This window comes from Benincasa hispida, unplaced genomic scaffold, assembly GCF_009727055.1.
Source record: "Benincasa hispida cultivar B227 unplaced genomic scaffold, ASM972705v1 Contig179, whole genome shotgun sequence".
Lineage (NCBI taxonomy): Eukaryota > Viridiplantae > Streptophyta > Magnoliopsida > Cucurbitales > Cucurbitaceae > Benincasa > Benincasa hispida.
The window spans coordinates 329,728-339,213 of record NW_024064356.1 but is presented as its reverse complement, the minus strand read 5'-3'; the positions used below and the strand labels follow the sequence as shown (position 1 = coordinate 339,213).

The 9,486-nt window shown below is 32.8% G+C and overlaps 1 protein-coding gene across 1 annotated transcript; it reads right to left on the bottom strand.

Moving 5' to 3' along the window:
• Positions 1 to 1,112: 1,112 nt before the first annotated feature.
• Positions 1,113 to 4,152, bottom strand: LOC120068995. Its single transcript, XM_039020638.1, has 3 exons — positions 3,703 to 4,152; positions 2,126 to 2,486; positions 1,113 to 1,341 (listed from the first exon to the last, which is right to left on the bottom strand). Exons 1-3 carry the CDS (start codon positions 4,102 to 4,104, stop codon positions 1,145 to 1,147), a joined length of 960 nt encoding a protein of 319 aa, XP_038876566.1. The 5' UTR covers positions 4,105 to 4,152; the 3' UTR covers positions 1,113 to 1,144.
• Between the last annotated feature and the right edge of the window lie 5,334 nt (positions 4,153 to 9,486).

Here is a 9,486-nt window from a genome sequence, read left to right as displayed (position 1 = left end):
CAAATAAATTTCTAAATTATTATAAGTGAATCGATTCATACTTTTTTAATAAGATTACATTTGAAAATTGTCCATTCATTCAATCTTATGCCTGGTATTTTTTTAGATATCAGATTAATAAAATTGATGTTTAGAATTAATACATGGATAATTCATGTTCTATCGGGCTTGGAAGATGGCTATTTTCTATTCTTATCATCATTGTTTACAGTTTGCACACAATTACTAAATCATTTTTTGTTATTGGAAGTACAAATTTTAATTAAAGGAGTAAACAAATGATGATCATCTGATCTTACTATCTTTAATATTTGTGAGTATTCATATTCACTTGCGAGTAATTTCAACTATTCTTACGAGATAATCATTTAACTCTACTACATTGCAGTAGATTGTCAATATAATATGTTAGATATTAAAATTTTTAATAGATGCTCACTATAACTTCGATTCATTCCTTTAAATCTTTTATTATTTACGTGGCTTGTATTGACCACTAGATTGAGTTATAGTGGTTGAAAGTGTTGTTCGTATTGGATGTAAGGTGGTTTTAGATCCTTCCATTGGTGATGTCAATGGCAAATGTAGCTAAAAAAAGAAAAAATAAAAATGAAGTGTTGTTATTATAGAGAGTAGGTACATAGTCAAGAAGTATATTAATACAACATGTGAGTTGAGGCCATTGTTGAAATTAATGCGAACGGGTCACGATGGAAATTCATCCCTTAGTGTTAGAGAGAAAACTCTTCAAAAACGAAGTTCTATATTCAAAATCATTTCAGAAAGAATACAATCCTAAAGAAATGATTGATTAATATATAATCGACACCTAAACCAATGCTAACTAAATTATACAATTATCTAATCATAAATTTTTAAAGATTCCTCTTAAAATCTTGAAGGATGACAGATGTTAAGGGTCAAAATGAGCGTAACTCAATTGCTATACAACATGTACTATCGACTTCGAAGTTATAGGTTTACTCCCTCCATCATACGTAATAAGCGTATACTTATTGATCAAATTTCTAAGATATATGGTTTATGGAAATACCAAGTCATGTGTTGTTAGCTATAGCCTATATAGGTTGAGGGAATTGGGTAACATGAGCTGAGTTTAATATTCTTGAAATGAACTTTATTTTTAATTAACCCTTGATATTGATTTTCTTATAGGAAAAGGGCTCAATAACCTCATCTTGAAACAGTAATCTAGTGCAACAGCAGCAGAAATAAATACATAAAGGTTTTCAGATACATACACAGCAGCATCAAAAACATGTGAAGACAAACTCTCGGCATTCAACTCCAGAGGGACTCCACCATCTAGTGTTGCAAGACCTGCATTTATCAACGACATAACTTTCTCAATCGTCACTGTGTTTAAATAATTCAATTTTTTTAAACTATTTTATATAGTTCAACAGTTGGAGAATAGAGATCAAATCATTGACCTTTGAGACAGGAATTGATGTCTTCAACCATTGAATTATTTTCAGATTGACAAGATAATTCAATTATTTAAACTTCATTTGATAACCATTTGATTTTTGAAAGTTAAGTCTATTTACTCTCAATTTCTTACCATGGTTTTCACCTTTTTTAAGTAAAGAGTTGAACTCTTAGTCAAATTTCAGAAACAAAAACATGTATTTAAAACCTATTTTTTTTAGTCTTCGAAACTTAATTGGATTGGTTATTTAGTAGAAACTGGAAAGTATATAATAAAACAATAATTTAGAGGTGGAAAGAGTGTTTTGAGGCTTAATTTTCAAAAATCAAAAACTTTAAACCGAGGTCTTGTTTGGTAACCATTTGGTTTTTTGTTTTTGTTTTTGAAAATTAAGCGTATTTCATCTACATTTTTTTTTACAATGATTTGCATCTTTCTTAGGTACAATAGTTGAATTCTTAGCCAAATTTCAAAAACAAAAACAACTTTTTGAAAGCTACTTTTTTTAGTTTTCAAAATTTGGCTTAGTTTTTTAAACCATTGGTGAAAAATAGTTAACAAAGGAAGAAATTTAGAGGTGTAGGTAGTGTCCATAGACTTAAGTTTCAAAACAAAAACAAAAAACAAAATGATTACCAACCGAGATCTTAGTTAATGAGCTATTTTCGGTACCTTTAACAAAGCCAAAAGCGGCAGCTGTTCCCGTCTTGAGCTGAATATTATCCAAGTCTCTCCTTACAGTGTATCTGAATGTAACTCCAAACAAGGCACAACTAATAAATGTGATTGCTGTAGGGAGTAGAAGCGGAGAAGTGCTGGTCACTTGATTGAGAAAGATTGGCAGCCCTGCAAGTGTGCCAACAATGGCTGAAATGGACGCTGCTTTTACAGACTCCAATCTCTCTTCATCTCTGTCAAGTGCCCCATCTTCCCCATCTCTTACAGCATTTCCACCCTCACTTTGTGCGAGAGAGCGCTCGGCCTCCTCGATCATCCCTCTTGCCTCCAATATCTCCTTTTGACATTCTTCAATCTAAAATGAGCAAGATGATCCACATCTTATTATTATTTTTAGTTGATATCAATACTATTTTTATTTGGAAACAACATGTATATTTGACTTGAATAAGCGAAGGATCCTAATTGCTACCCAGCCCAACAATTCAAAATGATCGAGGAAAGAGGATTTACTAGGCTAGTTGCTCAATTTTACACTGGATCAAATAAAGTAAAGTTGACCATTTTTCTCTCGCCTGAATCAACGGCCATTTCGCGGTCTCTCAGCTGAAATTTTCAGTAACAATTGTTAAAATAGACATACTTTGAACATGTTTGGATTGATTTCTTAAAATCAAATTTTTAAACACTTAGAAAATCAATCCAAATAGATCGCCCTTTGTTAGATAGCTTCCAAGACAGCTAATACAAGCAAGGATTCGTATTTCACTAAATACGATTCTAAACAGCCACAAAGAAACGAAATTTGCAAAATGCACACTCTACAGCATCCTCAATTTCTTGGTTTTCATTCAAACAGATTCAGCAAGAGTATATAAGAGATTGATTAACAAACCTCTGACGCTTTGTTTTCCTCACAGGGAAATCACAAAAGAGTGCTTTAACACACAACAAGAGAGTAGGTAACAGATCAATTAAACAAACCGTGAGCTGGTGAATATAATCCTTGAATCCTAGAGCATCCTTGATTTCTTGGTGTGCATTAAGATAAGTAATGAAAGAAAGAACACTTCATTGCACAATAGGAGCATCTAAAAGATTGACAAACCTCTTAAGCTATGTTTTCAAGCAGGGCGAATATAATACTTGAATCTTATAGTATCGCATGTTCTTGGTTTGCAATTAGGCAGATAACAAAGGAGTGTTATGTTGCATACTAAGTGAATGTTTGAGAGTGATTTTGAAACGGTTAAAATTATAATTAGAATTTTACACTTTCAAATACATTCCTTTTCATTGGAATGATTAAGAGCATTTTCTTAGTGATTTTGAAAAAATGATTTTAATCACTTCAGAATCAATCCCAAACATATCATCAGAGTATCTAAAGGATTAACTAACTTTAAAGCTCTATTTTCAAGTTGCTTAATGTAATCTTCAAATTGTCGAGCATTTCTTGCTTTGGATTGAAACGAATGACGAAAGAAATAAAGATGAACTAATAAACGTCGAAAGCTCAAATAATTAAGAAAAGAATGCTTTGCAATCAATCAAGAAATCAATTAACAAACCTCCGATGCTCTATTTTCGAGCTGGCTAACATAATCCTTGAATCGTTTAAGCTCAAGTTCCTGTTTCTCGATCTCAGCAAGCTGTTTTCTCGCGATTTCAACTCTCATTGACGCCTTCTCCAAGCCATCGAGCAAACTCCTGTTCTCTTCCCTGTTCAAAAGCTCCTCAACTTGCTCACCGACCATGCTGGACAGAGCATTCTTCAAATTGAAATCGTTTCGAGCTTCATCGTTCGAATCCGAGCTACATTTCACGATTTTGAGACGCGGTGTTGAGAAACCTAAGCGTTTGTGGGAGACGTTGGTGGAGGAAAGGTGAGATTTGAGAAATTTTGTGGAGATTGTGGCGAGATGAATTGGATTTGAAGGAGAAAGAAATAAGTGTTTGATTGTTGCAGACATTTCTTCCTCTTTTTTGGCTGTGCAATGAAGACGATAACTTCCTTTTACGCCACATATTTGTGAATCTTTGTTGAGTATATATATACCTTTGTTTTTTGTTGCTAAATTATAAAATAAATGTCCTTCAATTGAGATAATTAGTTTTTTTTTTTTTAAATTAAAAAAAGCTTAAATAATATTTTGACTCCATTCTATTCATTTTGGTCTCTATATTTTTTATATGTTAATTTTGGTCTTTATACCTTTAACTTTATTTCATTTTGGTCTTTATACTTTCAAAATATTTATTTTAATAATGTACTTTTAAAAAGTGATCACTTTGATCTTTTCATTTCATTTTTATATCATTTTGAAGTGGCCAAAATGATCACTATTTTAAGGTTCAAGGACAAAAATGAATCACAGTTGAAAGCATAAAGACCAAAATAAACATTTTGAAAATATAAGAAACAAAATGAACAAAAAATCAAAATATATAGACTAAAAAGAATATTTTGAAAGTACAAGAAACAAATAAACAAAACCAAAAGTATATGGACCAAAGTAGTATTTAAACAAAAAAAAACATGGGAAAATTACACACCATTGTTTGGGTCATCGTCAACGAAAATTATGAAATGACCTAATTGTGCATATGTGTTAGAATCTTCACTCTCGCTACTATACATATTTGTTTTTTATTCTTACTCTTGACTCTCGCTAGAATAGCAAAGAGTGAGAGTATGATTGGAAATAGAAAGAAAAAAGACGACAAGAAAAAAAAAACCCTAAACCCAACGACACAAGAGGAAGAAGATCCCTACCTGCATGTACAATATTTCATTTTGGTAATTTCAAGATAATATGACATAACTAGATGGTCAAAAAAATATATCTTTTAATAACTTGATCAAATATCATTTAGGTCTTCTAAAATTGGTTATCCGTAGAAAATCTCCTTAAACTTTATCATTTGTTTCGTATCTCCATACTTTTAAAAGTTTATTACTTATAAACATTCATAAACATTTCAAAACTACCTTCGAAATAGGAATCCTTTAAAGTTTTAGACTCACATATAAAACTTTAGTGGTAGCAAATGACAATGGTTCTTTATTTAGTAGCCAACGTGGCTTTTCACTTTATTTGATGGATATGAACTTTCAATTTTGTGTGTAATAGATCCTTGACCTATTAGATATTGTTTAAAATTCACAACACACTTTTTAAATTATATCTAATAGATCGATTAATGTTTTAAATTTAAAAAAAGTTAATTACATATTAGATACAAAACTAAAAGTTCATATACATATTAAACCTTTTTAAATTGATAAATTATCCGACACAAAATTGAAAGTTAAAAAATTATGAATTTTTTATTTCAAATTAGAGACCAAATAGATCTAGAAAAATGGGATGTAACTCAAACTATATCGTCGTTCTTTTTTTTTAATTAAAAAAAGTATTAATATTTTTTTTTATGAATTATGAAAATATAATCACTATTATAAATATTATGACGTGTAACAACCCTACTTTCCTACATGTATGCCACATTTTCTTTACAGGTCACGGATCTCCCTTATCATGGGAAAGAAAAGGATGAGTGATGTGTTAACTGGGCCAATGCACAAGGACATCATAGGCATAGGCATAAGGGCGAAGCGAACCCAAAGACACGCAAGTAGTGACACAAAGTCAAAGGTCATAGGCATAAACACAAGTAGTGATCCCAAGGAGGACACCGTACATAAGTATAGAGTGTGGGCCCGAAAGAGGCTCACACATGTGATGTACATAGCCCAATGGTAACACTATCAACCACTAAAATCTCATATGAAGGTAAGCATACAATCATGAATCCTAGACCTAACAATCATTAAACATAAGCCTGCAATCAAGGTCATGAATCAGCACCCAACATTAACACCATTACCCATACATCAACTTTATCATAGTCTACTCATACATCAAACAACTCATACAACAACCTTAGCACATTATCCCCAGTCCACAGTACTCAGTCTACTCATAAACTACCCATATCAGATTTCATCAGAGTTTCCTCGTACATAACATAAGAATTTTTTTCAACAAGCTTATCAAAAACTTAGAGTACAACTGGCAGTAAACCGATAATGAACTGTCCCAAAACAACTTCCTTCACCGCCACACGTTGTTGAAACCAATCACAAATTTCATGGTGAAGGTTAGCTAACCAAACTTATCCCGAACAGAAGAATCAGGCGGAACCAACCATGATTCGGCAACCGGCACGTCCGCGTCAGAACTGGTGACCGACGCTTGGGTTAGGCCGGCGGACTGGGCGAACTCGACGCGCGATGCGACTGCTGGAGGTCTGACGCGCGCGACGAACAGTGGGAGGGCGCAGCTGCGAGTCGTCGGTGGTCGAGCTTCGCAGCGGCGCGAACAAAGTCTTCGGCTAGGCGACGCGCGGTCGACGAAACGGATCTGTGTGTCTTCTGGTGTGCGCTCGACGACGGCTTCGGCTAGGTGGCACGCGGTCGACGAACGGAGAAGAAAAAGAAAACAACGATCGGCGAGTGCGGCTGGAAACCGACGATCGAGCGCGGACGGACGGCGAGACGCGCTTGGCAACAGGCGCGAAGCGGCGACGGCGAGATGCACAGTGGTGGGGGGGGGGTTTCGCGATTCCGGAAGAGGAAAGAACGAAGGGAAAACAGAAAAAGATTTTTTATTACGCAACCCAAGGTCTCCAACACACACCTTTATAACCCTAATTCTCTTTTCTTTTTCCTAAATTAACCACCAAATCTCCTTTTTTTTTTTTCTTTCTTTTTTTTAATACAAAACTTTGAGGCGTCATAGATGTCCATACGTATTATTAGTGTCCATGTAATCTACGTCCTATTTGCCAAATTACATTTTGTGGGTTTTGGAACACGACAAAATCCAAAAAGATTGGAGAAAGTGGAGAAATCCATCCCTTTTATTTTATTTACTTTTGTTATTTATTTATTTCATATATTTATATATTATATTCAAGTTATTTTAATATTTATTTATTTTGTAATAGTGTTACTATGCAAATAATATAAAATTAGAATTTGTTGCATTTAATATTAATGATAATAATTATTTGTCATTAGTGCTTGATGCCAAATGCACCTAGATGCCAAAAAAATGTGATCATCGGAAAACAATTTTTCTTCCTTAAGCTCATCATAAATGGATGCACTTGAGGTTCCATAATTTTAAATCAATATGTTAGAGAAGACATTTTTCTACATTTCAGATATGCTCCAATATCGAGAGAAAGGTTTTAATCAGTATTCTGAACTAATTTCATGTCTTCTAGTGGCCAAACAAAATAACGAGTTATTAATGAAAAATTATGAATCTCGGCCAACTGGAACAATACCATTCCCTGAAGTGAATGTTGTGAATGTTAAAAATCGTGGTCGAAGTCGTGGTCACGGTCGAGGTCGTGACAGAAAAAAATAATTATTATTTTCGTGGTGGTTATTCTAATCATTCAAATTTCGAAAGAACCACACAAAATGACCAACACAAAGGAAAAATCCCACAAGATAAGAGTTCAAAAAATGTTGAAAATAAATTATTCCAATGTGGAATGACTGATCAGTGGTCACGTACTTGTCAGTACATCAAAACACTTAGTTGATCTCTATCAAGTCTCCTTCAAGGAAAAAGGAAAAAATGTGAAGCAAATTTTGGATACTAGGATAATGAAATATTTTACCCATCCAATATAACAAATTTGAATGCGACATATTTTTACAAATCTCCTGAAGAGAAAATTGACACAATTGATGGCATAACAAGCATTTCTTTTGATTTTGAGAATAATTAGTATTAATGTTGTTCATTTTTTATTTTCATGTTTTTTTCCTTGGTTAATATAGAATTTTGTATACTACAAATGTTGTTTTTATTATTGTATTATTTTTTTAATGAAAAAACCTAGATCATTTTTATATGTTGGGTACTAAAAAATGAGTAAAGAAGATCTATGTATAGCAAACAGTGCAACTACACATACAATACTTACAAGTAGAAAATATTTTTCCAAACTAACAATGTTGGAAAAAAAAGTCAATATGGTATCAAGTTCTGCAAACTTGATTGAAGGCTTTGGAAAAGCAAATATTGTTTTGCCTAGAGGTTCAAAAATTACAATTGACAATGCATTATTCTCTAGTCAATCAAAGAGAAATCTACTTAATTTTAAAGATATACGTTGCAATGGTTATCATATTGAGATTGATAGAAAGAATAATATAGAATATCTTTATATCATATCATACTGTCTCATATGAAAAATGTATATTGAAAGAGTTGCCTGCTTTATTTTCTGGATTATATTTTACTCATATACGAGTAATTGAAACATATGCAACTATGAACCTGAAGTTTATGAATCCAGACATATTTATAATTTGACATGATAAATTAGGTCATCCAAGGTCTATAATGATAAGAAGAATTATTGATAATTCAAATGGACACCCATTAAAGAGCCAAAAGATTCTTCAAATCTAGTACATTATCATGTGATGCTTGCTCTCAAGGAAAATTGATAATTAGACCATCATCAGCTAAAGAGGGAATTGAATCCCCTACATTTTTAGAATGAATTCATGGTGATATATGTGAACCTATTACCCATCAAATGGGCCATTTAAATATTATATGGTATTAATAGACGCATCCAGCAGATGGTCAAACGTGTGCTTATTATCAAATTGAAATCTTGCATTTGCAAGCTTACTTGCTCAAATAATTAAAGAGCATAATTTCCTGATCATACAAGTAAGACCATTCGTCTTGATGATGTTGATGAATTTACAGCCCAAGCTTTTGATAATTATTGTATGTCAATTGGGATAAGTGTTGAGCATCTTGTAGCCCATGTTTATACTCAAAATGGTTTAGCAGAATCATTCATAAAACATTTACAGTTAATTGCTAGATTATTGCTTATAAGAGCTAAGCTTCCTACATCTGTATGGGGATATGCTTATTTTGCATGCAACGTCAATTGTACATATTAGACCAGTAGCTTATCATAAGTACTCGTCATTACAATTAACTTATGACCATGAGCTAGATATTTCCCATATGAGAATTATTATATGTGTAGTATATGTTCCAATTGCTACATCACAACGTACTAAGATGAATCCTCAAAGGAGGCTAAGAATATATGTTGGATATGATTCCGCATCAATTATTAAATATCTTGAACCCCCTGACGAATGATGTATTTACTGCACGATTTGCTGATTGTCATTTTAATTAGACAAACTTTCCAACATTAAAGGGAGGAATTAAAAAGTTGGAAAAAGAAATTACATGGAATGCATCGTTTTTATCTCATTTAGATCTTTGTATAGA